The sequence below is a fragment of the Pteropus alecto genome, unplaced genomic scaffold (assembly GCF_000325575.1).
Source record: "Pteropus alecto unplaced genomic scaffold, ASM32557v1 scaffold103, whole genome shotgun sequence".
Taxonomy (NCBI): domain Eukaryota; kingdom Metazoa; phylum Chordata; class Mammalia; order Chiroptera; family Pteropodidae; genus Pteropus; species Pteropus alecto.
Window position 1 is genome coordinate 6,364,605 of NW_006436288.1, and position 25,505 is coordinate 6,390,109.

Consider the following 25,505-nt stretch of genomic DNA (forward strand, 5'->3'; position numbering starts at 1 on the left):
TAGAAACAGTTGCCCAAAATACTGATGGTAGTTTAGCATTGTAATTAATACCTGGTTTGGAATTGCACCTCTGCCACTTACTACTGGATAACTTTGGGCAAGTTACTTAATCTTTTGTGCACTGGTTTCAAACTTTGAAAGTCATTCCCTTTATAATATAATTAGTAGGGCTATGAGTTACCTTCTGAAAATCAAGAAATTGTATTACAAACTTTTAATATTTTACACAGATCTTCTCTGTATGCAAAATTGTTCACAGATAAGCTCACCTCATCCCTTAAAACCAGTTGGCAAGAAGCAAATGCTCAAGTATTCTGAGAGGCAAGGGAACCTCAAGTTTCCAATTATTTCCTGGGGCAACGGGAAGCAGGAGAGCCCTGAAATCCATGTTTTAGGATAGAGACTTCGTGTTGGAGCTCTGAGAATTCTAAAAACTGAAGATTTTGACAGAAATGCCAAGAAACCTGGGGTTTCTACATTTGAGTAATGAGTATCTCTGCAACCAGTCCCCCTCCCTTCTCACACTTCTCCTCTCTGAAGAATCGATCTTTTTTTAAAAAAAAATTTAACCCTACTTTGAGGAGAGGTGTAGATGGTAATGGTGATTTGGTTCAGGGCAGCCATTTTCAAAGTTTATGTGGAAAAGAACTGCATGGCTGGAGGTAGGCGTTTTGAGACCTGCATTTTGAGAAACAACTGTTTTTATTTGGGGAAACAGCTTCTTTTACCCTTCTGATAACTAGAAGCGGTGCTGATACATCCATAAGGTTCCCTCAGTTTCCTCTTTTATCTTTTGATCCTTTTCAATCCCCTGACCATCTCCTATAAGGCTGCAAGCTGCTTGAGGGCAGCAACCCAGATTCATTCATCTCCATAGCTGTAGGATGTAGACAGTACCAGTTATCCAGTAGACATTCAGTTAATTTTTGTTGAATAAATGAGCTAGAAATGGATGTTTCCCAATGCCTTCATAGTCCCTTTTTCAATCACACCATTGGTAAAATGTATTTTGTCCTTAAAAATATTGCAGTGTAATTAATTTAGGGTGCATTTGCAATGGAAAAAAAATGCTACTATACCTATTATTAAGTGGTTGTATAAGTTTTTATGAGATACCCTAGTAATTTCATCACTGTTTATAGTATTATTCCTCTAGGGAAGAAATGCATCTGAGTTCCAAAAAGAAATGGTTTATAAGTATTTTGAAGTTTGATTTATGTATAAGTTTGGAAACCTTATTACTTAATTTATGATATCTTTGATTAGTTGTAGAAACTGGAATTTATTGAGTTTTTAAAATACATTTATGAAGTGTTCAATGTTGTATTAAAACAATTTAGGGCTATTAAGATTATCCACTCACCATTTCTGTTGTTTACATTGCAGAGGGCTATGACCATGGTATATGAAAAAGAGAACATTTCGTGGACCATTTGGTCAGACCCAATATAGATTTTGTATACTCACAAATGAATTATCGGCATTTTATTTTTTGAGGACAGGAGCACTTGGAGAGATTTCTGAAAGAAGGAACTGAGAGAATATTTTAGACAAAGTAAAGAAGAATTACAATAATAAATACGTTACATTTTTTTCCTGTCCCAGTATCGAATCAGTTTGTAAGTACAACTGATTCTCCTTAATGTTACTCTCACACTTCCCCTCCTGCTCATTCATACTGCAAATATCCTGGTTTCGTGTGTTTATTGTTGTGGCAGCCTTGGTCAAATCCGTCTTCTTCTGTGCCACACCTTAATCTTCCTCAAGCACTGTGCACTGTCCGATTACATCATTTTCCTTCTCAGACATCTTTCATCTCTCAATTACCAACTGATACAGTTAGAAAACTTGGTCTTTCATTCATGAGTATCTGAAATCCGGCTTCATATTTTCTTTTCAACCTTATTTTCTGCTAATAAAAAAGCAGAAAACTCGTATGCCTAAAAGGCTAGTTTACCGATGGAATCCTACATCCATCTTTCTCATGCAAACAACCCTCCCCTGATACTCTGACTTCACATTTTTTTCTGCCTCTCACCTACTCTGCACCTGTTCTTCCACCTCATGAGGATCTCCAGTCCAGTTGTCCAATTTTCTTTCTTTACTATCTGCAGACCCCTTCTGTTTTCACTTTGTAGTCTTTTTATGTAAAATTTCATGAGCAGTCATTCTCCTTTGTATCTCTAACCTCAACATTATCTACATTAATTTCTTAACAAGGTCTCATGATTTACAGAGTAAATAAAAGCCAAAGTGTGGAAACTATGACTTCTCACCTGCAAGTCTACAAACATTCTTCTCTCTGCGAAATATGAGTCCTACCACCACCCTCTATTTTCTTCTCTTGGACCTTGACCTATTTATTATCCCATTGTCTTTACTGTGTTTTAAATGCCTCACACTAGTGGGATCCCCCTTCAACATTTATACTTGCTTACTTGCTCACCAGATCTTTAGAGACTGTTTTCCCTCTAGATACTAACATATCTCTATCTTCCATTTCACAGATAGTTTTTACCAAATGGTTGTCTACATTGTCTCCATTTTAATGTCTTCTTTTCCTTGCTCGATTTATTGCAATATGACTTACAACAGCCTTAATACTTCACTGAAACCGTTTTCTCCAATGTTTCTAGTGACCTTCCAGATACTAAACTAATGGATATTTTTCCAAATTTATTAATCTCTCAAATTCATTGGTCACTACTGACCACTCCTTCCATCCTGGCAAAAGCACTTCTTCGATCATTCAACTCTGTATCCAGGGTTTTCAATTGTCCCTTCTCATTTTCCTTTGCAAGTTTCTCTTTTCCCTGACACCTAAATGTTGATATCGATTACAGCTCTGACCTCAGTCCACTTATCTTTTCTCATTATACATTTCCATGTCGGTGTGTTATTGAAACGTCCATATCTATGTCATGTGTATTTCCAGTCCAGATGTCACTCCTGATATGCATCTTGAATCATCCTATGAATATCACATATTTACTGAAAGATGAATATCTCAGCATCTACATCAAACCTTATTTCTTCCTTTTCCTGTGACCCCTATCTTAGGGAGAGAGTCTTAGCTACCCATTGCCATTAGCTTGAAATTCAGCCTGACTTCTTCCTCCACACATACTAATACTATGTCACTACCCTGCAAAGGTTTCTCATTGCCCTTAGTAGTTCATCAAGGCTCTTGAATTTCTCCCATGATCTGTCCCCTCAAAACTCTCAAGACACATTCTTTTCTTCTTCTTTTTGATTTAGCTATAATTGACATATAACATTATATTAGTTTTAGGTGTACAACATTCAATATTTGTGTATATTGTAAAAGATCACCATAACATCTGTCACTACACATAGTTACAATTTTTTTCTGTGATAAAAACTTTTAAGATCTATTTTCTTACCACCTTTCAAATCTACAGTACAGTAGATTTAACTATAGTCACCATAGTGTACACAGGCACTTCCTTTGCAACCTGAAATACTTCACCTGAACTTTGTTCCCCAAACACCATTCGTTCTCTACCAACAGTTCTTTAAAGATTTTCTCTTTTCCCAGAAAATCCTCACCCATATACACTAATCCTCTTTTTATATATGTACCAAATTATAGAAAAATGTGTAGAGTTCCTTTCTTTCATTAGGATTATTACTTCTTCTTGGAAGTTTCAGTATTTTCTTGATAGTACTTATTCCACAATCAGTTTGTTAAATATAATTTTTATTCATGACTCAAATATTCCAGCAACAATTCTCAATATTTTAATTTAATTTTAAATTTAAGTTTAGAACATGAAATTGTGCTAGAAGGTTAAAGTTTTTAGAGTGGCTTCCTGAAAATTTAGTTATTTGTTTTAAGAAAATATCTTGGACACTATAATTTGTTTTTTCTTTTTACATTTCTTTAAGACACAGAACTAGAAAGAAGAAATTTACTTATTTTTGGAAGTTTAGAGTATACTACTTATTACTTCACTCATTTATATTTTCATTGAGTGCCTTAAAAGTATCAGATACTAAACTAGGCTCCGGGGTTAAACTGGTGAATGAAAATTAGCATTGCTTTTGTCCTGCTAACACTTTCTGCCTAAGAGAGAAAGAGAAACTTTCATCAAATGATTACACACCAAAAGTTGAATTGAAAACTGTCACAAGTACTATGACAGAGAGGTTCTGTAAATATATCTGAGAACTGGTCAGAGATGCATGGCTTCTCTGAAGTTACAGCTCTCAGAGTTTTTCATTTGTTTTCTATCTATAATCTTTTTGTCAATTACATGCTGAAATGATAATATTTTGAATATTTGGGGTTGAATTAAATATTACAACCTTTTTTGCCTATTGTAACTTTTTTAAACATGGCTTTTAAAAGCTTTTAAATTATATCTATTTCAAATTTGTGGTTTGACTTATGGGATAGCAAAGTTTCAGAAGCTTTCATTTTAGCTCTTATGTTTAGGTCTATGCTTCATGTTAAGTAAATTTTTGTATATGATGTTCATTCTCTTCTTTGTGTCTAATTGTTCCAACCTCATTTGCAGAAAAGACTATCCTTTCCTCACTGAATTACTTTAACTTCTTTTTCATAAGCATATATATGTAGTTCTATCTACACACTCTTTATTCTGTTCCATTGATCTAGACTATCTTTATGCCAATACCACATTGTTTTGAGTACTGGAGCTTTATAGTCAGTCTTGGAATCAGGTAGTGTGCATTTTCTAAGTTGCTTATTTTCAAAAAGTTATTTTGACTATTCAAAGCCGTTTGCATTTGCATATATAGATTAAGCTTGATACTTTTTGTTAAAAACCTGCCCAAATTTTTATTGTCATTTAGGATCCAGGATTGAATTGCATCTGATGTAATTAGAAATTCCTAAGGCAAAGAAAACTTCTAGAACTAAACGGTAAATTTACCAAAATTGCAGTATACGGTCAATTGTGTTTCTATGTACCAACAATATGAGATTAGAAAAATGAAAAAAAAAAATTTCATTTCTAATAGCATCAAAATAAAATATGTAGCTATCAATTTAAGGAAATAGTGCAAGATTAGTACACTGAAATCTACATAGCACCACTGAGAGAAAATCAAGAAAAACTAAATAAAAGATGAGAACTACTAAATTCAAGGATTGGAATAATTCATATTGTTAAGACATCAACTCTTCTAAAATTGATCTATAGATTAAATGAAATTCAATTCTGAATCCTAAATGACAATCAAAATTTTGGCAGATTTTTGTTGGTTTTTATTTTGGGTGCTTCTAGGACATGAAGTATAGGAATGCTCCAACAGGAATTCATGTAAAGACCAGCTTGGATGATACTGTAGTAGTCCAGAGAAGATCTCCTAGGTCAGCAGTAGTAGAAGCAAATTAGTAGTATAGATAAGTGCCTATTGTGCACAAGAGAGGAAAGTTAAATGACACAATGTGGATAAAACAAATGCCGATGGAGGCTCAAAAAACTTATGTTAGAATGCATATTTTAATGGTTTTCATATTATGAATGTTTTAATCACAGTAGGAAATTACATATGGAAAAAATAATTTAAATCAAATTGTGTATGAAAATAGGTAATGTTTACAATGTGTATCCTATAAAAATTGAGAAAAATGACAGAACTGAAATGTTTGAAACTTAGATGAATTCTTACTTGATGTAAAATATAGTTTGCCTTTAACAATGATCCTGAGATAAATAGCACAATTTAAAATATTTCATTACTTTCTATCAATAGTCTTATGTAAGTTATTCTTTTTTTTAGTTTTTTTTTTTTTTCCCACAGAAAAAGAAACTAAATGTGTAAGGGAGCATCACTCATTCAAAAAGATATTCATATTCAGACAATTTGAGTTTTTTAAAAAGGCAGAATACTGCCATCTGTTGTTCACTGAAAATTGTTTTTAGGCTAAGCAAATAGAAACCTCAAGTTCAAGTTTAATAGCAATTCTTAAAATATTACAAACAGAAGACCATCAAAATTCATCAACTTATGAGTTTATACTTATTTCAGATTTTTCATATAATGTTTACAAAGTGTGTTCAGAGAATCCAGTTTCTTCCATGAACAAAAATAATGCTTTTTATTACCTAGCAATTTATATTTAAGCAAGCTTTCCCACCTTCATTTGCATGAGCAGTCACATGAACAGTTCATTAACTAAATTCCTCATAGCTTTACCTGCTACCTCATCTTTCTTAATTAGAAGCAACAGAGATAACCAGCCTAGAAGCCAAAGGCTGCTGTTATCTTTTCAGAGATATAGGTGTTTACTAAAGTACATAATTTACTAAATATGTTTCAATTCTTAAATAGTAAAATAATAATGCAATAATTATTATTTTTGAGGATATTGGATGAATTTGCTAGTGTCTAGAAGGTACTTAGGAAACATAAACAGAAAGACTTTTAACAAATTTTGACTTTTTTGGCAGATAGATTATAGTGAAATATGTAAGGACACGACGCCATGTACTACATTCCATTTGGTGACATGGAATGCTCTTTGAACATCAGAAGAGAAGGAAGTAAAGGATTCTGGTGACTGATGGAGTTTGTTGTGTCTCACATCTCAAATGGGGTTGGTCAACAGAGTTATTGTTGGAAAGCTGTTTGATGAAGGGCCCTATGTGTTTTTCTCCTACTGTACATACATCTTATCTAAAGGAGAAAATTCAGATGTAAACTCATATTCCCTGCCAGAAAATTAAAATAAGCAAACATCTGCTTTCTTAGGATGGCATTTAGCCAAGGTTCAGGCTACAATGAGTTACTGCAAAATTTTCACATGATTTCATTTTTTAAAAATTTCCCAACCAACTTCAAGTCTAAAATTATAAATGGGTTCTATGAAAGTATAAACACATATGCAATTTTACTGGCTCTGAGGTCAGAACCAGTAATATACCAAAGATCATTTATTGAACTCAGCTCATCTTCCAAATGAATTTAGTATGTTAAAGACCTATATTCTACTCTTCCTAATATCACAGCGACAGCCTCTTAGAGAAAGATTTGGAGGGCATTGGGTGGCAAACTACTTTAGAGATATAGGAGGAGACAGCTCCCCCAAACCCATCAGGCATCTTTTCCCAGCATTGAGGACCAAAGTTGAGTAAGAAAAGACCTAGTGACTCTTTCCTTTTGTGTGTCATCCCTTACAAGGTCTATTTCTCTCTTATCCCAACTCCCTTTTCACCCTGAGAATGTTCTTCCCATGCTGTTTGCCTCCAAGCGTGCCTCCCAGGATGACTAAATAGAAAGAAAAAAAGAAAAAAATAATAACTTCCAACAATAGAATTGAGATGCCTGCTTTTAGAATTGCTTTCACATACTGTGTTATAAATCATACCAGTGTAATCAACCATATTAACTGAAACCAGGACTTTTGTACAATTACTTTCTAAGAGCCTAAATTTAATCACAGAACTATTACAAATATATGGGAATAAGGAATACAGTCTTATGACTTTTTTTTACCTAGAATAAAAAGTCAAAGTATTTGTTTTTTTGTTTGTTTGTTTGTTTGTTTTGGTGGTGGTAGTGGTGTTAGAGAAATCATATCTCTATACTGCCTTCATTTATAAAGAAATTATTGGCCCAATATAAGTAGGAGACAAACATACACGTACAATATGCATCCTTTTGTATACAAAATTTTTGTCAATGTAATAATGATGATGATGATGATGGTGGTGATGGTAGAGGTTATATACAATTATTTATCAAACATGTGCTGTGAGCCAACCACTCTCCTGAGGTCATTATGTACCTAATCTCATTTAATCATTAATACTGCATAATAGGTACTATTATTATCCCCTTTTGAGAGATGATAAATAAGAGTTAAGAAGATAGGTGAATTTCCCCAAATCCCCAATTTTAAATATGAAATATGAACATAAGCAGTTGATATTAGATCCTGGGCTCTTAAAGGCCTCATATACTATCTCATAAAATAATATTTGATATTGATGGATGAATAGAATTTCCTCTCTTTTATGCCAGTTCTTTAAAACTTCTCTTTCCAACTTCTTATATATACAACCTTCAAATTACATGCATGATGAAAATATGCACTTGTACCTTTTTTGCAGCCCATATGCTAACTCATTTACCAATCAGAAACAGTGGTTGGTTTGTTAATATAAGAAATGTTTAAAACAGAGAATCATAATAAATTGACATGTTTTTCATACTTCTAAAAATATTTTTTAATTTAGTACATGTTAATATGCAGGCTTTCACACATTTTTTTGATGAAGAGCCAAGGCTGTTTCTCTTTAACTATACGCCCAAGTCATCTTTCTTACATACACCATACCCACACTTCATTGTATACGACTGTCAGTGTCAGTTTTTTTCTTACAGTGGAAATAACTTAGATACTTGGAAGCATTCTGAGTTGAAAATTTTTCAGGTACGTTATCATTTTGTTTTCGAATCTTTATAGTTGTATCTCCCCTACGTAATTTAACAGAAATCTATGTTAGGGCCAAGGAAATCAATTATTTTTTGTTTGATATATAAAACTGTACTTTCCTTCGCGGTTTATCAACTTAAATTTCCATTTAAAGGTGGCAATCCAAAGTCAGTTGTCATTTAAAAAGTGTCTGGGGAATTATACTTGTATTTTCTTAAATGTTAAATATAAATATTTCTATTATAAGGAGAGCCTGCGAAGTAGAGTGTTTTATATTGCTTGGTTACTTTTTTTTTTTAAGGAAAAGATTTGTTTGATCACCCGTACCATAAAAAGACTCAACTATGGTTTTATGCTTAGCATTATTATTTCACTCAAAGATGATTTCAGGCTGTTAGCTTAAGACTTTATTTTAAACTAACTTTCATATAAACTTCACCTTGAATATTTATTATCACTATCTCAGATTTCACACATTAAAGAAAATATTTCTGAGTATTATTTGGTATACTTAGAAATTTAGTTATATTATTTTTAAAGTTGAATAGGTGTGAAACTGCCTTCTGGGCGAGTCACTCCTTTGTTTCATATGCGAAAAAACTCTACCATCTACCAAAGACCCTCTCCCTTAAAATTCCTTATATGTGACTCACTAGACACGCCTACATCTTTGTTACTTGCCTGTTGTTTACTGAAATAGCTGATCTTCTTCTGTCCTTTAGTCTTTCAGCATTTTATGTGTGGTTAGTCTTGGTGATTCTGTGGCAAATGAGTCTGACTGTTGATTTTAGATTCCATGCCTCATTGAAGCCTTTAGTTATTTGAGCCAAAAAGTGATGATAACTTCTTATGTGTTATACAACGTTTGACTGTTATACAATTTTATTCTTGAATCAGAAAACCAATAAAGCAAAGACTTGACTTAATTATAGTAGGGAGTTTTTCAAAAGTAAAAATTTTTACTTTGGTTTCTTAGCAAAATCCAATATGGATAATATGCTTCTTATTGATTTGAATATTGTTTCTGTTTTCACTTGGAGACCTTTGCTTTCCCAAAAGCTGTAGCATAAGTACCATCGAAATATATAATGTGCTAATTTTTAAAATTCTTATTTAGTACTAATATTGACTTATAAGAATGTTTTAATTTCTGTTTCTATTTTAAAATTAATTCAAGAATTTTTAATAGTTGAGTTTTTTTCTGTGTATATAAGAAATAATTATATTACTTTAAAAAAGAAAACGTTATAAAAAGTCATAAAATGAGAAAATTATAGAAAGACTTGTTCTTTCATCAATAATTCATTAAAAATTAAAATTCTGATTGTCAGTGAACATACTCTACTTTCAGATTTGTAAGTTTTATACACTGAGAATATTTTGAGAAAACTTCTTTAATTATTAATTATTAGAGTAGCAACTAGTGATTTCCTTGTCAGAAAGTTTGAAAATTTATGTCCTGAAAGCAAGGTTTGACTTCAATTTTCAATTTTTCAGGGAAACAGTGCAGTGACTGGTTAGGTGAACTTTATTAGAACAACATGGATAAAGATAAATATTACTCTTTCAGAAGATCACACTAAGTTTTTCAGAAGCATAATAATTAGAGATGTACTTGAATACATGTTTCTACAAGGGAATGTTAACCTACTTCAGTGGCATTTCTCACGAACATTTTTAAAGTTAACAATGTAGGTATGTATGTGAAATATGCACAATTATACATCCTAAAACTATTAATATTACATTTAAATTTTTATATTGATTTATAATAAGTATTTAGGTCTATAGAGAAAAACATGGCCAATGATTAAATAAAGCATTAAATACAGATAATGTTTAGGATCATGACATGAAAAAGTTCAGTATTTATTTCAATGTATTGGTTCAGTGCCTGAGCTGTAGAATCAGAGGACTTGTGTTTGCAGCCTGAAGTTTTCATGTTTCAGCTATCTGATTCTGATTTTGGCAATATTTTTTACTAATAAAAATGAAGTTAATATGAGTATCTATTTTGTAGACTTATGCTGAATAAATACCTGCTGCCACCATTATTATTATGGTTACTATTATTCTTCCAGTGGTAAAAAACATAACTTTTCTATATGATACCTTTACAAAAAATTTATCTATTACTTATAGTTGTTACAAGATTAGATATCTTCATGGATGCTGGGCATTTTCATTATTAACATATTTTCTGATTATAAAAAATAATACATATTCACTTTTTCTATGACATATTCTCCCCACTAAATAATAGTTTATGAGTAATTGACCAATTAAGTCAATTATAGAGCTACCCAAATGTTTTAAACAAGTACATACCACTTTATAATATAGTTGCAATGCAACTTTCCTTTTAACATTTTCCTCTGTCGATATGCATTTTAGCTACATTCTTTGGTTATCTTTATCTGAGCTCTGTTGTACTCTTTATGTCTTTGCCTTTATATTTTCACATATTTGTAGGTTTTCTCTGAAAGATTAGATGTCTGCATCGTATTGCGGGATCATAGGATATATACATTTAAACAAGAAATTGGTAGACTTAGCAAAATGTCCTTCCAAAAATATTGACTTGCTTTTTACTCACTGCTCATTTCCCTAAATCATTACTAATACTTTGCGCTATCAGTCTTCTATTATTATGTCATTTTGAGAAGATGTTAAAAACAACTTTCGCTTAATTTGTATTTTAAATATTTGGAGGCAAATAGTTTCTTATATGTTTGACTATTTCCATTTTGTTTGAATTGTTTATTCACTCTCTTTATCCAACTTTGTCTTTCATTGACCTTTTAGAAGCTCTTTACTTGGATATTTCTTCTTTTCCATGTGGCAAACATTTATTCACAGACTGGCTTTTACCTTTGCTTATGGTATATTTTCTTATGCAGAAGTTTATATCTTTATTTAGTCAGATCTGGCAGTTGTTTCCTTCACAGTTTATGAAGGAAACATATTATTTTTTAACATTCCAAGATTATAAATTAGTCCCATATGTTTTCTTTCAATAATCTTATAATTTTATACATTTATATCTTTTCATCTTTTGAGTTTATTTTTAAGTCTGTTGTAAGAGAATGGTTAAACTTTATTTTTTTTTCCAAATGCATAGCCAAACTAATCTTAACCTCTTATCGAAAAACTCCAGAATTATATTATTATAATTATTATATATACCATTATTGAGCACTTACAATTGCCAGCACAATATTAAGTGCTTTACATATATTATCTTATAATTCTTATAATTAATTCTTATAATTTAATTTTTATAATTCTTATAATTCTTATAATTAATTTCTGAGGTTGGTACTGTTACTATATCCATTTTCAGATGGAGAAATCACAGCACAGAAAGCTTGTCAAAGTAACTTGTCAAAGATCAGGCAGCTAGAAAGTAATAGGGACAGGATTGGGATGTTAGTAGCCCAATTCCATACCTGCACCCTAATCACTAACTGTGTTATGAAATTTAAAATTTAAAATTATGTAGATTCCTTGTGCCTCATATTATGGCAACATTCCAATATTAAGAGTCCTCTGCGTGCTGTCTTTAACTTTATCCACCCTCGTGCCCTTGACTGTGTCCATGCTCTCCCTTGCGCTATCACTTTCTTGCCTATATTCTGGCATGACCAGCAGTGTGGGGAAAATTCCTGGCCTCTGTTTTTTATGCTCTTCATTTCTTCAGCAAATATAGAGTAATGTCTTTCAATCTGATAGTCTGGCAGATGTATCACAGAATTCTGTTACTAAAATTTCTATTCTTACCAACCACAAGAAGCAGGACAATTTAGGAATTTGAACACAAATAGAGTTGCTCTTTATGCTTGTCTCTAATACGAGTTGAATAATTACCACATACTAGGCTAAAATATCACTTTAAAGTATTGCTAACATTATAATTTTATAGTTTATTAATATTATTTTCAAAATGAAATTTCTAAATAATATACATTAAAATGTTGAGCTCCTTATAGGGGTAATTGATATGAGGTTTTTTTCCGGTTCTCTAAAAATTTTTGTCTTTTAAAAATTAATGTGTATCTTTTTACTTCTTCAAATATAGCCTTCCCCTCCCCAAGTTCTAGCATTCAAAACTGTGCCATAAACACAAAAGTGGCAAAAGCTGTGGCAAATTTTGGCAAAATTTGAAACAGAAATGTGATTCGAATATCACTTTACTGCAATCCTGAAGAGCCAACTCAGTCCATTTTGCAAAAAAGCCCAATGTCATTCTCTGCACCTTTATTTCAGGCCTTTTCTTACCTGACTATTCCTTTGTTTGGTGTCTCAGTCTTCAGGAACCAGTATTACTGTGGATATTGCCGTGATGGGTGAGGCTCACGGCCTCATTACCGACCTCCTAGCAGACCCTTCTCTGCCTCCCAATGTGTGCACGTCCTTGAGGGCTGTGAGCAACCTGCTCAGCACCCAGCTCACCTTCCAGGCCATTCACAAGCCCAGAGTGAATCCTGTTGTTTCCTTCAGTGAAAACTATACCTGTTCTGATTCTGAAGAAAGCTCTGAAAAAGACAAGCTGGCTATTCCCAAGGTAGGTATTAATGACGCACTCTTGCAAAGGTTAAGCTTTTTTTTTTTGCCTTCCTAGGTCTCTTGTCATCCCAAACCCATATGCAGATTCATATCAGTGACTCAGTGAAAATGTGTTGAGCACGGTGACCAAAGTAATGAATTTAAACATAAAGGCTTCTGTCCTTATGCTTGATAGCTTTCTGTAAATTAAACTTTTACTTTTTTATGTTACCTTTTTGTATTCAGACTTTCAAGAACTTTTTACTTCTATATTCCAGGCCCTGTTCCATGGGATAAGGTTATAGCAGTGAAATAGAAAACAAACAAACAGACAAAAGTCCCTGTTCCTGTTCTGATGTGGATTCTGTTTAAAATTCATTGCCTTTTGAAACACAGGTTCCTTCACTCTTTGTGTTCTTAGTATGATATCCTTCACAGCACCCTCATGGCTTACCAAACCCAACAAGTTTTGAAATCAGAACAGTTTTAGTTGATTTTGGATTATTTAAAGTCAAAGATGACTTTCGATCCTGTACCCAGTTTAGACCTCACATTAGTTGAAAACAAGCCATATTAAAGACTAAAAAAAACCAATCAGAATCGAAGTGGTCTCTGGAATGACCTGCACTGTTATCTGTTTGGCAAACCAGCAGCCGTCCCCTTGAGCTGGTGGTCAGTCGGTAACATCTGTGCTCTTGATGTTGTGAGTCTCTTGACTCAGGAATGTATCCTTCACAAAACTTTGTCAATTAGATATTTACAAAGTTTCAACATCTACTTCTCTGAGAACGGTATGGCTCAGCATGATATGACAGTAAAGGAATAGAGAGCAATTAACTGATTCCTTTGGGTCTCACAATAGACATGAAGTCAGTGACGGATTTATAGGCAATAATCCTGGTGTTTAGAGTGCTTGATTTTTTTCTCTTCCTATTGAATTACCTTCTTAGAAGTATATCCAGATCTTTAAGAGATGTTGGGAATTATTTAGTATCCGAGCTATTCTTAAATCTCAAGGCGCCATAGACCTTACTTCTCAGAAATTTTCACCACCGTCAGAAGAGCAGACTGCATCTTTGGGAACTGTACTCAAATGGTCTGTCTGTCTACTAGGAGTAGCTAGCCATAAGTAAAAATGAATTGAGCTTCTATTGTTGCAGTTGTAGTAGAATGCCTTCACTTTAATTTTTAAGATTAAGATCACTTTTAGCATGCTGGTGCTTATCCTGGTAATCCCAGAATCTTGTCTCAGTGTCGATGATACGATATATCCTGCTTAGGATATGGAAGGAGATGAAATAATAAAGAGAAAATTGCAGGTCGATCAGGAAAATCTTCCAGTAGGAGGGGTTGGTACTGATGACAGTACCCATATGCCTGTTTAAGTCACATTAACCACTTTGGTGTAGAGACTATTGTACAAGATGATATAAATTAAATCCATGTCCCAAAAAAGTGACTTTTGAGGAAAAACTTCTGCTCATAACTACTACTATAATATAGGTATGTAAATTCTATTAAACTAATATAACTATAAAATTATTCCAAAGGTAATTGACTGTCATTCCCATAATCTCATTTTTACGTAATCATTGAAATGAAGATCTCAAAATGTTATAACATTTATTCATTTTGTTCAGAGTTTCTCTCATTGAATATGTGAGCACCTACATTTTAGATAGATGATGTTCAACCAATATAGTTTAATAAATTCACTTCCAATTAAAAAACATTTTTTTTCCATTATATTACATAAAAGTTAGTGATAGAAAATATGCTTGGTAGTAAAATCAATGCTCCTTCTTCCTAGCGCCTGAGAAGGAGTTTGCCCCCAGGTTTGTTGAGACGAGTTTCGTCGACTTGGACAACCACCACCTCAGCCACAGGTCTACCGACTTTGGAGCCTGCCCCAGTACGGCGGGATCGTAGCGCCAGCATCAAGCTGCATGAAGCACCTTCATCCAGGTTAGGCAATGCTCTTGGTTTCACATCTCTTAGAGAAGTTACTTAACAAAAAGGAATTATAAATTGTGGGAGAAGGAAAGCCCAATCAATTACAGTTGGTTGGAGGCCAGCTTTAAAAATAAAAAAGGTGTATGGTTTAAATGCAGAACAGTATAGAGATTAACATCAGATAATTAGGCTTCAGTCCTGTTGTGTAGTTTTAAATATAAATGGGGACAGTGACTTGAGGTGATGCCTGCCCTTATGACTTTGAATGGAAAGAGTTGAGCCCAGAATAAAGGAAGGTTTGATTTTACCTAGACCGAGATCCGTATTGGGATCCTTAATTCAAGGATATCCAACTTGACATTTGCAAGTGATTGTTAGATTTCTCCCAGCCCAGTTGTCCTAGCATTATATGACAGGCAGAAGATCAGATCAAAAAGTAAATCATCATTCTAAAACACCTAGATATGTTCAAATATTTGGTAATTTAAACTTTATTTAGACAGAGAACAGACTGGTGGTTCTCGGAGGTCAGGGGGTAGGTGAGTGGAAAGCAAAATTGGTGAAAGGGGTTAAAAGGTACAAACTTCCAGTTATAAAATAAATAAGTCATGTGGATGTAATGTACTACATGGTGACTATAGTTAATAACACTATGTGGTATATTTAAAAGTTGCTAAGAGAATAAATCTGAAGTCTTCATCACAAGAAAAAAAATTGTAACTATATATGGTTATGGATGTTAACTAGACTTTTTGTGATGATTATTTCACAATAATACAAATATCAAATCATTCAGTACAGAGCTAAACTAATATAATGTTTGTGTCAGTTATGCCTCCATAAAAATAAATAACATAAGTTTTATTTAGTATATTAATTCTAGTTTAACAAAGTGACTTAAAAGCCAGAATTACCAAAGCTAAAAGAAAGATAATATAAAAATCTAGAAAGAATTTTGAAGAAAACATCATCATGAGAGAGATGCTTCTAGAGTGAGTTATAGTGTTTGTTTATTTTTATTTAGAAAAAAATAACATACTTTATATGAATTCAATAATTATTAGAATATTTACTCTATGATTTCAGTTTTTTGAAACATTTGCATCAATTTTATTAATGACCTAATGATTAAAAAATAATTACATGTTATTGAACTACATGATAGTAATATTAGAATTTTCTCCTGATCTTGGCCTTGAATGTAAATAAAGCACCATTCTGAGATTGGCAGAGGAATGGAAGGAAGTCTTTCAAACCATAAGAATTTAATGACTGCTGACTTTTCTTGTTTTCTTGATTAAAAATATGTTTAATTGGTTTCTTCCCTATTCATATTGGTAGTCTAATAAACCTAGAGAATCAGAAGGAAATGAGTAATTCTTTCACATATTAGTGTAATTCTACTTCCTCTTATTACATGGACTTTTGTAAAACTTCTAAACACCACCACAGGAGGATGTTACCAAATATTTTTTATGAACATTTCCTAAAGCTTGAAATCTTAAGTCATTGGTGATATTTTCCTCTGAAAATATTGACCATCGTCAGTTTCCACAGCAGCAAAACAGATAAGTGGTAGCGAATTGTAGTTACATATTTGTTGCTTAAGAAAATGAATTATGTTCTCAGTGTATATCTTTAGAGAGGATGTCTATTTTGCCAATACACCTTGCTAAGACTACTGTCATAGTATAGTTAATGCTCCATGATTTCCTTTTTATAGAATGACTACCAAAATTCTATTGTGACATTCTTAAATGTCTTCTTTCTTTCTGTTATTGTTTGTAACTTCTGTTCAAATTTTATTTCTTCTACTTCTCTCTTCTCTTAGTTTAGTGAGATTGAGGAATGAAATTGAAATCCTCATAAGTAAGAGGGTTTCAAGAACTTTTATGAGCTTATCTCACAAGAATCCTTTCATTCTGCTTTATGAAATAAATAAGAAAATATTTTCAAAATAAATAAGGAATAGCATATGATCCTACTCTTTCACTTTGTTCTAAAAATACTCATAAATGTCTTACCTAGGTATACTTTTCTCCACTAACTTAGTGTTCCTTAATTTCACTGTCCTATTAAAAGTCCTGATACAAAATCTAAGTGATACAACTTTTTTTAATCATTATTAAGAAGTGAAATTCATTTTGAAGAGATTTTTAGCCCTTTACGGGAAAACCGTATGTAAGTTGCAACAGTACCACCATTAAATTCAACTGGTTTGGATTGAATGATTCTTCATCATGGGTAAAAATGGTAAAAAGACAGCCACATATAATCTCCAGCCCAAGTTATAAACCAAAGTTAAAACCTTTACTTGTGAGTCCTGTTGCTTAAATTGCTGATTGATGTGAGTTTTAGCCCTTCAATTTCTTTCTCTCTATGTCTGTCCTTTCATTGAGACTCCTTAAGGACTGCAGTGATTAAAAGAAGAACCAGAGTGGGAAATGAAAATTAGAAACAGTCCTCAGCTTATATCACTTTGGGAAAATAGCTCAATGATTTACTCCTGGGTAGTTTTAAATACGGCTGAATAGAAAGGACACTGGACAGAGAATCAGAAGGATCTTGGCTCTCCCACTCAGTTCCTTATTATGAGCCTCAGCACCCAGTACAAGAAATCCTTAGGGAAAAAGAGAACTGTGGCACAATTGAGAGCTAAATTAAGTGGAAGAATATGAGTAGGTACTTAAAAAAATAGGCTTGAGAGAAATAAAAAACTCAAATAAATCATACTCTAATCATTCCAAGTTGGCCTTAGAACTGCCTATACATATTAGGCAGAAAAGAGGCAGTAAACTCGGAAAAAGAAATCGCTAGTACCTGGTAAGACTTTTAGGACGTGGGATGAATTTGTTATGGGTAGAACTAAGGTTATAAAATCCACTTTTGTGGAGGAGAATTGAGGTCTTCCACAGCAGACACATAGACAATTTTCTCCTGCTGTGTCAGCATAAGACCAAATAAAGGTTTTCCTAAGCTATTTTCCCAAATCCAAATTATTACAAATTAATAAGATTGAACAGGAATCAAGAAGGTGAGGGTTAATGCAAAGCTGAAAACTATTGCCCAAACTATTATCACACAAAGCAAGATATTTGAAAGTGCCAGTAAATTATAATGCTGACATATACATATATATACATATACACATATATACATATATATACACATATATAACATATTGATTTATTATTTTATTATGTTTTAACAATTAATGTTATATTAAGAATGAAGTATATGTCTAGAATTTTATTTATCTTAAAGTTTATTAATTCCCTGTACATTAAAGGTACTCAATTATTACACTTTATAAAATTTTTAAAATGGGCATATTTTAAATATTTTTATTTTAAAAAATCAAGCAGTAGTTTTTGAGCTACATTTCATAATATAACTTTTTGAGATAGTAAACAAATTCACAAAATATAATAAAATAAATGTAGTTAATGTCAAAATCTTATTTTTAAAAAGTCTACACAGAAAAGTAATAACCTATTTATTGTATAATATTACTGAGAAATTAAAACTGCTAGGCCATATATGCAGTATATAAAATTTCTTCATAGTAAATAAGTCAGTTAGTTAATAGAGTAAAAGAAGTTGAAAGGGAACAGCACTATAAGGAAATGGTATAGTTATCTATTTCAGATTTAAAGTTTCACTTGACTTTATTGTTTTAAAATTCTAGGCCTTTTTGAAATGTTTAGAATGAGATTTCTAATAAGGATATGAAACATTATTTTGTATGCTTTTCTTAATTGTATTTGATAATTGCTGGAGTTCAATCCATATTTCCAATGTCTCTGTTATGATATGTTTTGTAAACTGCTATTAGAAGTAAAAAGAAAAGATGAAGTTTTAAAGTACCTGGGTCAGCCATTGAAGAAAAATCTGAAAATGAAAAAAAGAAGAAATGAGATAGCATAACTATCAGAATGTTAAATCGGACTCAGTACAAATGACAGATCTTACTCATTGCTAAATTTACTAAAAATCAAATGACATAGCCAGTAACAAAGCATATACTCAGCATTCTTCCCTTTGAGATGTCTGTAACAGGGCAGTACCCTAAAAGTCCTTATATTTTACATTAGCACATGTTCTGGTTTGGATTTAACATGAGGGAGTCTAAGCAATACATAATGTTGCTTACACAGAGGAAGCCTTTTTGGTTATGGAATACCTCCAAATTATACCTCATTAATTATACAGCTTCCATGACAATCTCCACCCATTTATGACCCATAATTCCATCAATTTCAGGTTTATTTACAATAAGCCACTCATACAGACCAGGTACATCCTGCTTACTGTGCCAATTGAAGATTGACAGAGCATCTTATTATAGATTTTATCCAGTACCAGAATTACTAATACTTGAAAGCGCACAGTTGTTAGCAAAACACAGAACAAGCACTTTTCCCTTGGAGTAGTCCAAAATTATTAATACAACTTCCTAAATTCTTTTCTATCCCAAATTATAATGGGTTCTGTTTTAGACTTAACATGTAAGGTTTTGTGCGATGCATGCAGATAAGTTTTGGTTTGGAACACCGCCAAAATTTATATTGCATTAATTACATTTCTGTGTAACATTCTCTATCTCAGGTGTCCATAGATCTATTAATTCCAGGTTAATTTACAATAGTGACCTAGACAGACAAGGCTATCCTGCCAAAAGTATTCCCTAGATGAAGACTCACTGTCCATTACCTTTTTCCTAGTAAATAGCACTAGTGTATCTTGCAGCAGGTTCATCATTGGTATGTTTACATAGGCTCATCATCCCTTTCTTTCTAGGGTATCACTAGTAAAAGAAATTCTAGGTAAAAGACCCGTTACTAACCTTTTCCTTCACAAGGAAATACTACAAAGAATATTATCGTTGAATGATTTTATAAGCGTTAAATTTTTGAATTTAGATACACCAAAAATAATAATTAAGAGCATGTAAGGAAACATCATGGTAGTTATAACTAATGTAAATTAACCTGCATCTTAACCAGTTAATTTCTCAAGTTTTTGAAAATCTGTGAGAAACATGATTATAGAAGTAGAATGAAAGGTATTCGATTCCTATTAATTGGATAAATAGAAAAGTTAGCTTTGCTCTTTTGTTAACACAGTATGCTCGGTGAGTGACTGCTATATTCCAGTAGCAGAGACTGAACTTAAATAACAACCTGTCATTTGGAAGTAAAGTGGTTCTGTCACTGAACCTGGATCATGACTCAGACTGGTAAATCTGTTATGGTTGGGTTCTGGTGAGATCTGCCTCAATCTAAATGAATAATTTCTTCATTATTCTCTGTCTCTGTAGTGCTGTTTGTCCTGATTCTTGGAATAACCCGGTGATGATGACCCTCACCAAAAGCAGATCCTTCACTTCGTCTTATGCTGTTTCTGCAGCTAACTATGTAAAGGCTAAAAAGCCAAATCGACCAGGTAAGCAACTTACTGGGAGCAGAGTTTGTACTCACTGAGTGTGCAGTCACGGAATGAACTAAGCCTTCAGTGTTGAGATAAAAGTCAGAGGATGCTCACTCTTGAATGTATCTAGTTTGACTGTTTGAAAAAGAAAAAGCTTTAATAACCAATAAATTACTTAAATTTCCACTGTATGTGATGAAAAGATTCTTTCAAGTTTGCCGTACCAAGTATCCTATCTTAAGCTTATAGATGAATAGGAAACCACTGTCACCATTGAGGATAATCTCTGGAAGCATCATCTTATAATATAAAACCAAATGATGTTCTTATCAAATTTCAATTTTATTTTTAGTGGCTGTTAAAGTAAAACTTTTTTAGGAGTATGACATTTATACGAATTCAAAGAAATGCTTTATTTACTATACATACTACAGTATTTTTCAAAGAAATTCTTATTTTATGTCAATTCCCACCCACTAACCCCAAACATGTAAATACTGAAAGGAAGAGGTATTTAAATTTGGAGAAAATATAGTTCAGAACCTTTTAGAGCCCTTTGAAAAGTCCCACAAATTAGCAACCAAAAAACCCAACAGCACTGTCATGGGGAAGCTTTCCTTCCCTTTCAGACAGGTACAAAATGAAATTCAGCGTGATTTCTTCCATCTAGGATCTGGCATCAACTAACTATATGGAGTTTTATATGTTGGTGTCAGTGCACCCCATATACTTCTAAGCATCAGCTTCTCCCTTCCCTCAAGCCTCATTTACTTAGCAAATATTTGTGTTCACCATTTCAGACATTAAACTAGCTTTAAGAATATGGCAGTGATTAAGCTAGGCCCAGTTCCTCCTTTCACAGAATTCTTACTTACATTGTAGTGGGGAGTATAACAAGTAGTCAGCTATTACTAGATCGTGTGTTAAAGGCTATGAGAAGGAAGTGGGGAAAGTCTTTTAAGTAATGAAAGAGAAGAAAAGAGATACGCAACCCAATATATTGAGAGAAAGCTTGAGGAATTTAAGATTTTAAATGACTGGTAAAGCTAGCAAGCAGAAAGAGAGAGTATTGAGAGCACAGAAAAGGAGATGAAAATAGATATGTAGACAAAGGCCAGAAGGTACAGGACCTGGGGATCTATGGGAAGGTGTTTAGATACCAAAATTAAGGACAATAAAGTTTCAGGCAGGAAAGTAAAATGTTTTGGGGGAAAGATTACCTCACTTAATCACAATCTGTGCTAACTGAAAACTAGAATACAGTTTTTATCAGAGTCTCCAGATTGTCCCCCTCCTAGAATCCCAACTGAGAGTCTGGGATATTTACTATGACTGCTCCTTCCTGGAATGTTCAAATTCCAAGTTTTCAACTTAATCACAATCTGTGCTAACTGAAAACTAGAATACAGTTTTTATCAGTCTCCAGATTGTCCCCCTCCTAGAATCCCAACTGAGAGTCTGGGATATTTACTATGACTGCTCCTTCCTGGAATGTTCAAATTCCAAGTTTTCACCTGTCAGCTCTGTAGAAAACTGGTAAGATTCTCAGTACCTTCCCGTTTGGCTACTTACTCTTCTGCCTTTATAGCAGCTTAGGAATTCACAAAATTGTTCAAGGGAAAATGTGCTCCCTTCTCACTGGACTGTTGGACATTTAAGTTCTGGCTACCGTGGTGGTACCAAACTCCAATTTTTGTGTCATCATCCTCATGACATTGCTAAAAGCTCTGCTGGCTTGATTCCCTAATTTTTGCATCTTCTGCCTGGATTCTTAGCCTTACACTCCATGCTAATGGGTAATAAATAATAATCTGAAAGGAAAAATAGTTCACAGGATTGCTTTGCCTTGATAACTTTTTTTAAAAACTCAGCTTTTCTATTTGTTGTCAAAGAAGCATGGATTTATTACAAACTACACAATCATAGCCAGAAGCAGAAGTCCTCAAAATAGCACTGTTTCTAAGAGTGTTAGAGAAATAGTACTCACATTCCACTACTATTTCAAGAGACCTTCTGGAAATATTCTTTTAATTTTAAGAGTCACAACTTAAAGAAGCATTTATATATATATATATATGTCTAGAATAGAAAATTTAGTGATTTCTTTTCCCTTTGATCACCCACTTTATACTGGTGACTATTTCTTAAAATCATTTAAGGACCAACTTTGCTTAAATCTCTGTCATTTCATATAGGAAGACACTTTCACCAGAAAGTACACATTTTAGGAATTGCATCACTGAAAGAACTCATTATATGTAATCTGGTTTTCCAAAAACTAATCTGGTCCTCTCTGTTCTTTGAGAATGTTCATTCAATTTTGCAATTTCAAAGTCATTAATGACCTGAGAAATAGAATGGAGCTTTTGCCAGGGTCAAGAACAGGACAGTGTGGGCAAATACTTAAATCAAGTTGCCCTGAGACCAAATGCAGATTAGCTCAGTAATGTGGAGACTTATGTGGGATTCCAGCAAGATGGAGGAACTGAATTCGAGCATTTCGCATTAAACCTGAGGCTTTTAAAGGGGCATTAACGTGGTCAGACGTCAGGAGGACCCCTTGGCTCCCTACAAAAATGTATGCAACTAATTTTTAAAGGAAAGTATTACCAGTTAAGGGCCATGTGATTTCAATATCAAGTTCAAACAAATTGGAACTTACCAAGATCATTAAACAAAGAAGAAACACCATGAGTTAGAGAAAACGGTGGGGCAAAAAACTTCACAGCTTTCTAAAAGTGTTGAAATATTAAATGCTAAAATATTTCATTTAATTTAAAAATATTTAAAGAAAATATGAGGTCATAACAGCAATGAGAGAAGACATAATTGCAGAGCAGCTACATATAACTTGTAGAAATGTAATCAAGGAAATATGATAGGTTAAGTGACGTAATAGACTATTGGAGAGAGAATTAGTGAATTGGGAGACAGATAATTTGAAGAAATTACCCAGAATGCAACATAGATGAGAAACCAGAAAGTGTAAACGATTTTAAGAAATACAAGAAAAGGAATTAGAAAGCCTAACATATATAATCATAGTTGTAGTAGAGGATAGGGGACGTAAACTCTTTGAGGAAAATGAAGTAAAGGGGAAAAAGATTCACACATAGTCACAAAATAGTGAAACTACACACCAAAGATGAAAAAAAAAATCTAAAGTCAGCCAGGAAAAAGACAAACTAACTTTTCAGAAAAAGCAGTCAGTCTAAGAGCAGAACTGTCTAAAGTAAAAGCAGAACACAGTAGAATATTTTATTCAAAGTTCTGAGAGAATATGATAGTCAACCTAAAATTGTGTATCTTAGCAAATCTATCTCACAAGAATAGGAATGAACTAAAGATATTTTAAGTTAAAGCTTTACTAACTACCCAATCTTAACACAGGAATTTATGATAAATATGTTTTAGAGATAAAAGTAATACAGAAGCCTGAGATATAATACAAATTTGAATAAATAAATTTGGAAACCATGAGTCCACCAAACAAACATTATATGCATAAATAATAGTATTTCAAAATTTGCGTGTATTTTTTAAAGATTTTTTTTTTAAGGACAGAATTAAAATATAGGACAATAATAATAGGTAACTCAAGGGTTGAAATATTAATTTAAGTGTTCTATATTCTTGTATCTCAGGAAACAGATTTAGATGAGGAAACTGAAGCACAGAAATGTTAAGTAACAAGCCCAAGTTTATACAATTAGTACTAAATTCTTTTTGTTCTAATGACTCTATTAGAAAACAATTGAAGACAACAAATTAAAGAAATTTAAAATTAGAATTTTTTGGTACTATCCTTTAGTGAGTACAAGATAATGAAAGAATTTCATCTTCTGTCTCTGTTTCTTCATTTAAATATTAAAATTAAAATTATTACAATAATCAGCATGGTAAAGTCATAAAGCTGAAAATGTACTCACTTCAGCAGCACATATACTAAAATTTGTATGCAAATACAGAATCATGTTGTATACCTGAAACTAATGTAATGTTATATGTCAATTTTGCCTCAATAAAAAGAAAGAAAAGGAAACTAAAAATTATGATTAGTGAATTCACTGGAAATAATAGAACAAATGATGGAACAGACATGAGGAAGCCTCATCTTCCAGTGCTCTGCTCCCCAATTCATATGACTGCACTCAAGAAAAAAGGGCAAAGTGTCAAAGGAAAGGAAATGTCCATATGAGATAACACAAAGGCAGATGGTAGAAATTAGAGCCACAAGCATGGCAAGAGCCTCTCTTTATTCTTGGCACGAAGTACATAAGGTATCTCCATCATGATTACTTCGGAGGGGATTTTGCATCGTGGCATCTTTAGACTGCTGTTACAACAGAGTTAAATATTTATAAAACAACCTATTTCCTACAATGCTGAATTCAAGTAAACAAATCCCTGAAAGACTGCCAAAAGAAAAAAAAAAATCCATCAAGAATCAGAGAGCTGAAATTCAATTACAGTTCTCCCTGATCAGATGGGCCCTTCTGTTTTGAAACCCTTATTTCCTTTCATTGATGGCATTTTGGGGCTGATTGAGCTAACTAGGTGTGCTATGTTTGATGTAACTGATTGTGATGCCAGCTAGTTTTCAATAAACTGTGTGGAAAGAGACCAGGTAAAGCCCCTTTCTGGGCCAAAGTGTATAAGGAAATGAAATCAAAGTATGAATAGAGTGTGAGGAGGAAAGAAAGAAGCAGTAGGCAAAAGAGGTAGGGAGATGCAAGCATAAAGTAGAGAATAGAAACACTGAAAAATAAATGACCTATTTTCAGAGGGAACTAATGAAATCTGTTCTCTGCACAAATTAAGTCAACCGTATGTCCTCTAGCTTGATCAATCACAATTTAAATAGTTGAATGACAACCAATCATTATGCAGTTACTAATATAGAGTAAATGGATGAAATCACATAGGAGTCCTTGAATTAAAGCATAAAGTAGGAGATTTAAATATAATTTGTATTTTGAATCTTGGTTTTTTATTATGACTCACTGACAGTGTAGAGCTGCCATTATGTCATTCTGCTTTCAAATTCTTCTAATTCATATTTATTGTATTTGCAGTAGTCCCTTACTGGATTCTTATAATTCTTATAAGATTTTTGTAGTCCTGTTACAGTGATTACAGATCTCTG

The 25,505-nt window shown here is 32.9% G+C and overlaps 1 protein-coding gene across 5 annotated transcripts in view; it reads left to right on the forward strand.

Moving 5' to 3' along the window:
- The window catches only part of PDE3A (phosphodiesterase 3A), a 268,652-nt gene that overhangs the window by 203,530 nt on the left and 39,617 nt on the right, over positions 1 to 25,505 (forward strand). For all 5 annotated transcript variants that reach the window (XM_025047389.1, XM_025047390.1, XM_015590063.2 and 2 more), the window contains exons 3-5: positions 12,738 to 12,995; positions 14,787 to 14,941; positions 20,250 to 20,374. In XM_025047389.1, coding sequence (XP_024903157.1) covers positions 12,738 to 12,995; positions 14,787 to 14,941; positions 20,250 to 20,374 — 538 coding nt within the window. The remainder of the gene's footprint in view (positions 1 to 12,737; positions 12,996 to 14,786; positions 14,942 to 20,249; positions 20,375 to 25,505) is intronic.